The sequence below is a fragment of the Zootoca vivipara genome, chromosome 12, assembly GCF_965207765.1.
Source record: "Zootoca vivipara chromosome 12, rZooViv2.hap1.1, whole genome shotgun sequence".
NCBI classification, from domain to species: domain Eukaryota; kingdom Metazoa; phylum Chordata; class Lepidosauria; order Squamata; family Lacertidae; genus Zootoca; species Zootoca vivipara.
The window spans coordinates 10907640-10913808 of NC_142595.1; the positions used below are offsets into that span (position 1 = coordinate 10907640).

The 6169-nt window shown below is 46.5% G+C and overlaps 1 protein-coding gene across 11 annotated transcripts in view; it reads left to right on the plus strand.

Annotated features, from left to right (window-relative positions):
- Positions 1-5943, plus strand: part of TANC2 (tetratricopeptide repeat, ankyrin repeat and coiled-coil containing 2) — a 195493-nt gene extending 189550 nt beyond the window's left edge. For 8 of the 11 annotated variants that reach the window (XM_088655539.1, XM_088655541.1, XM_088655538.1 and 5 more), the window contains one exon: positions 1262-5943. In XM_088655539.1, coding sequence (XP_088511665.1) covers positions 1262-3209 — 1948 coding nt within the window. In that variant the 3' untranslated portion in view covers positions 3210-5943. The remainder of the gene's footprint in view (positions 1-1261) is intronic. The other 3 variants (XM_035136410.3, XM_035136411.3, XM_088655547.1) reach the window with 1 other exon arrangement.
- The last annotated feature ends 226 nt before the right edge of the window (positions 5944-6169 follow it).

Consider the following 6169-nt stretch of genomic DNA (forward strand, 5'->3'; position numbering starts at 1 on the left):
ATGTTTGGGGGTTAACTAGTGATTGCTCTGCTCTGTGCTCAAAATTAGTTGTTGCTATGGGATGAAAGCAGTGGGATCCAGTTGTATCTCATCTGTGTTCTGGTTGGTGCTTAAAGGGGCCTGGCTCATCTGCTGCAGGTGGGATCACATTTCAGAATCCTGAACTGACTGGAGAGCTTTGCCTTTCAGCCACTGCTAGCCTCTTTGCTCAGCTCATGGAGTAGGGTGCCTGCTGTGACTGTTTGGAGCTTTGTTTTGTTCCAGAGTTTCTTTTGTACCTATCCATTTGATCATCACTGCTGAGCTTGAGGCCCTGCAGTTTAACCTCTCAGCTCAAGGACGACCCACTGAAGTGGCAATAAACCCTCGTATGGGTCTCTCACTGCTATAATTAAATTTCCATTCCAAAACAAAGCTCTATGAATTGAGCCACACTTTCCCTCTTTTATGCATTCATATTCGGCTCCCCACAGCTTGCAATAAATTGGCAACCAATTTCCTTTCTGGGACTTTCCCACATTTCTTCACTCAGGGTCCATTATACCACTTTTTTTTTTAAAAAAAGCCTTCCCTTGCCATACCATGCCTTGCCTCCTAGCATCAGCAGTCAGGGTAGGTCAAAGTTTTGGGACTTGGGGAAATTGTTGTGTTTTTAAAAACCAAACAATAAAACAAAATGCATGAAGGGTGTAGAGGATATTCTCTACCAATCGCAATCACATTCAAGTAGATGACTGTTTTGTTGAAAAGCTACCAGTGTCCCTGTAAATGACAACCCACCTCCCCCCAAACTCCCCACCCTTCTGTTCCTCAAAAGATAGCCAAAGGCATTGTGGGCTTGTGTCAGGCACTCTCTCCCTTCCTTGTTCCCTTCATTCCCAAGAGAATGAGAGCAGAATGCATTGGCTGCAGGAAGGCCAGAGCTTGCCACTTGCCTGGAGCACTGTAAGGGCTTAAGCTCAGACCTTAAATAGTTGGAGGGGCACAGCTAAACCTACCCTGTGTACCATAAAGTTGCCTTCTTTGTTCCCTTCATTTCCAAGAGAGCAATCTTGGGAAAACTGGCTTGTGTCCTCTGCTGTGGAAATGGAAGAAACAGCCAAAGGCTGAAGAATCTGGTTCTTACAGGACTCGGAACATCCTCCCCACCATGACTAGCAATGCTTTTCTTCGCAAGAAACTTGTTGCTTGAGTCTTGCCAAATCCATTCCAATCCAGAGTAACTTTGGTTCTTCTTTTTTGTCCCCTCTTTTGGGTCAAGCAGGCAGTTTTCAGCAGCGCTGGAGGACCTGAACGAGGCCATCAAGCTCTGTCCGAACAACCGTGAGATCCAGCGGCTGCTGATGAGGGTGGAGGAAGAGTGCAGACAGACGCAGGCGCAACTACAGCAAGAGCCTCTTGCGGTATCTGAACCTGAAACGCAGCACGAAGAGTTGTATGCAGTGCAGGACATCTTGGAAGAGGAGTATCTTGAGCAAGATGTAGAAGAAAACATTTCTGTTGGCTTGCAGACGGAGTCAAGGCCTAGCCAAACTCTGCCCATCATCCAGAGCCCACCTTCTTCCCCTGCCCACCGAGACTCTGCCTACATCTCCAGCTCACCACTTAGTTCACACCAGGTGTTTGACTTCAGGTCAAATAGTTCTGTGGGGTCACCAACAAGGCAAGGGTACCAGCCCACCTCCCCAGCACTCTCCCCAACACACCAGAACTCCCATTATAGGCCTAGCCCAGCACACACATCTCCTGCTCACCAAGCCTCGTCTTACCGTTTTAGCCCACCTCCAGTAGGTAGCCAAGGGAAAGAATATCAAAGCCCACCTCCTTCTCCCCTCCGTAGAGGCCCTCAGTACCGAGCTAGCCCTCCAGCAGATAGCATGAGTGTCTACAGGGCTCAGTCTGGCTCGCCCGTACGATATCAGCAGGAACCCAGCATCAGTCAACTTCCCAGTCGGCCAAAGTCTCCACTCTCCAAAATGACACAGAGGTCCTTCCAGATGCTTCCGCTGCCTGTTGCAGTCCCCCAGCAAGGGCTCAGGTTGCAACCTGCCAAGGCACAGATCGTCAGAAGCAACCAGCCAAGTTCAGCTGTGCACTGCAGTACTGTGATCTCGACGGGCACTTACGGTCAGGTGGCCCATTCAGTGACCAGCAAATACCAGTCGGCATCGACGGAAATGACCGCTGGCCAAAATCGGCTGGTCTACCAGAGCTCCATTGGGGGAATAGCGGGGGATGGGCGGCCCATGCAGCACGTTCAGGCCAGTCTCAGTGCAGGGGCCATCTGCCAGCATGGAGGGCTGGCTAAAGAGGATCTTCCACAAAGGCCTTCCTCTGCCTATCGCGGTGGGATGAGATATAACCAGACCCCACAGATCGGGCGCAGCCAGTCAGCTTCCTATTACCCAGTCTGTCATACAAAGCTCGATCTAGAACGTTCCTCCCTACCCACTAGCCAGCTTGGTTCACCAGATATCTCTCACTTGATACGAAGGCCCATGGCGGTAAACCCCAATGAAATAAAACCTCACCCACCGACCCCAAGGCCTCTGCTTCATTCTCAAAGTGTTGGCCTCCGATTTTCCCCTTCCAGCAATAGCATCTCATCCACTCCCAATATGAACCCCCCCTTTCGCCCTTCTGCTTCTATTCAGCAGATGGAGATCCCCCTTAAGCCTGCCTATGACAGGTCATGTGATGAGCTTTCCCCAGTCTCTCCAACGCAGGGAGGTTACCCCAGCGAGCCTGCCCGCTCCAGGACCACACCTTTCATGGGAATCATTGATAAAACGGCCCGGACTCAGCAGTATCCCCACCTGCACCAACAGAACAGAACCTGGGCTGTGTCTTCAGTGGATACTGTCATAAGCCCCACGTCCCCTGGAAACCTCCCCCAGCCAGAAACATTCAGCCCACCTTCCTCAATCAGCAGCATTGCCTTTTATAACAAAACCAACAATGCACAGAATGGCCACTTGCTGGAAGACGACTATTACAGCCCACATGGGATATTGGCCAATGGCTCCCGAGGAGACCTCCTAGAGAGAGTTAGCCAAACCTCTTCGTATCCCGATGTCAAGGTGGCCAGGACACTGCCTGTTGCACAGGCGTATCAGGACAACCTCTATAGGCAACTTTCCAGAGACTCCAGGCAAGGACAGACATCCCCTATCAAACCAAAGAGACCATTTGTGGAGTCTAATGTGTGAAACGGACGTGTCTTGGAGTAAGAGCCTTGTTTTCAGCACACTTTCCCCGGCTGAATTCCCATATTACACTGCTGTTTTTCTTCCTCCCTTTTTAAATTTTCCATTCACCTAGCAGGCCACCAACTAGGGGGTTTTTCTGTGTGATGATGAGGCAGTCCAAGATATGCTCCAAACCCTTTGCTGCACACAGCTGACCTCAGATAAAGCCAGCACTGTACATGTCTTCAGCTGTCAATTAGGCAATGTTAGTACACAGTGTTGGGGCTAACCTAGAAGGAATCTACTCACTCAAGAGAGGTAACCAGCTCTTTGAAAAAAACAAAATGTGAATTTCAAAATTCAGATTGGTTTGAATATAGGCTTTAAAACACTAAATTTTCCTCCAGAGTGCTGAGCCCTTTTGACTTGGAAATTGCACTCTTTCAGTCAGCACAGTGCTGTCCACATTGTTTTGTTCTGTCCAAAGAGCTTGTTGACCAGCACAGAATGGGGCTTTTATTTTGTTCATAATACAATGAGGAGCTATGCATAAAACCCATCCTGCTTTATCCGGTGTGATAGGATTGAACATTAGTATTAAGGGTTCATGGTTGTGAATTTTTAAAAATCCTTTCCAGCCAATCTGTTGGTATGGACTTCCACGGGTAACATTGCTTTGAAAGGCATGTTCGGAATGATACTGTTTTGATTTCCTCTGAGGCAGTTGAACAAATATTCAGGGAGAAATCAAAGTTCTCTCCACTTTAGCCAATCAGTGGGCGGCTACCTCGGTCTGTATGTTGGACTTCCTGTCCATTTTCAGTGGGCTTGTCCTAATGGAACAGCACCTTACCGATTCACACTCCAGGTATTGTTCCCAAATCAAGAAAGCTCATTATAAACTGTGAGGTGTCCTATCATTTTAAAGCATGAAGGAGGAAACTGAGAAAGAGAAGCAGAATTTGTACAAGCACTCCCATTGTGACGGTTAATGCCCTCCCCCTAGAAGTCAGTATTAGTACACTCGTAGCAATGCTTCCTGAGTTAGAGATCCATTGAGCCATCTCTGCATTCCTTTTCCTGCAGACACTTTCGGAGTGAAGCACTTTCTTCCACTCTTCTTCTCTAGTTGTGGGGCGCTGCGATTTGGGTCATTTAGACCAATACGATACTGATGTTTGAGGAATATGCTCTTAAGTGTTAGAAGCTGGAGCTGTTTTTCCAGGCCAAATACAGAAGGCAGAACTGGGTGGGAGAAGATCAGATGTTGACAAAAAGCATGGCAAGGAGTTCTGAGTGCAATTAAAGGTCATTCCTGAATAGCAAGGGCTTTTCAGATTCATGCCGCTATAGGTTAGCTGCCTTCATTCTATTGGGGTATGAAGAGTAGTAATCTGTGAATGTATGCAGGTGCTCAAAAGGTCATCAGAGGTACAGCAAAATGGCAGGAACACAAAGGAATGCAAAATCACACTTTGCCCTTTCTTCATTTTGGTTGGACAAAGGATAAAGCTGGCTTCCTGTTAATTAAGCAGGGTTTTCCCCTCCATGCTATGATTGCACCAGCCGTGAACGGCTAGTCTTTTGTCCCAGCTGAAACAGAGTTCCTCATTTCTGTTTATCAGGATGTGCAGAATGATACAATGATTTCTGAAACATAAATCAGGTATATACATACCCTTTGCTTCCTATGATTTACTTTCAGTACTTGCCTTCTTTCTGAAGTCCGTTTGCTGTCCTCAGGAGTCCCTCTCTATAAATAGAAAAGTGATTAGAATAGGCATTTCCATTAAACAGCAAGGCTTGCACCTTCAGGTGAGGTTGGCAGGTTCCATACCTGGAAGTGTTACTGACAATATGTTTATGCTTTAAGGTCCTGGAATTCACAGGCACAAAAGAGATTAACGTAACAGTTTCAGGAAATATTTTCATTCTCAGAACGAGTAGTCCTTATTTGAGAGTGAAGGGGATGTTTTCAAGGGTTTGTTTTACTTTGGTTTTTTACTTTGATCTTTCCTTCGGACTCTTTTTGTACATCTTTTTCCAGCTCTTAACTGTTGTATTCCAGAACCTGCAGTAATGGAAAACACTTAGCAAAAGAGGTGTTAGCATAATTTCTTCTGTTGCTACGGGGCTTGCCAAGGCGTACTGGTGCCCAGCAAGTCCAGAAGTTGGCAGCTACATTTTTCGGGGATATGCTTTTCTGCTGTTTCAACTTGCATGGTGAAAGGGATAGTGATGTGCTCTCTTGTGAATGTGTGTATGAGAGAGGGGAGAGGGAGCTTTCATACATAACCCAAGTTATAAAGAAGGTGCAACTTTAAATTTGCTTTCCTTTATTTTTGGGATGGATAAAGCTACTTCCTGCTTTCCCCACACGTTACTTTTGTTGTCTTGGGGAAGTAAAAAGGGTTGATAACCTCCCCTCAGCACTTGCTATATGTAGGGATCATCCTTATGATTTTAGTGTTGTCTTAGACATTTTTTTCTGCTTTATAAAGACAGATTACTTTAAACTCTTAAAAACTGGAATACACACCACCAAACAAGAATATGTTTGCATGTGTTTATCGGTGATTTTTCTTTCCTTAAGAGATTTGTGGCAACTACTTTAGAACTGCTTGTATCATGCAGAAGATAGAACCCATTTTACTGCAGCGGACAGTGGAAGGTCAAATGAATTGTTTCCGTTGTTTGCCTTTTGGGCTACAATAAAAGATCCTCGCACCAAATTGTTTGGTATGGCTGGAGTGCACTCAGGCATTAGCTGCTGTCTTTTCCGATAAGGCAAGTAGAGAAACGCAACCAAATTTAGCTGTATCCACCATGCGGGAGACGGAGGAACAATGTTGCTGTCATTCCGATCCGATCACCTTTGCAGTTCCAACATACAAATCTTCTTGATGGCATAATGCTGTAGTTCTTGGATCTGGCTGCTTTGCTCTGCTGTTCACTGCCACGGGGTTCCCAGTACCATATCT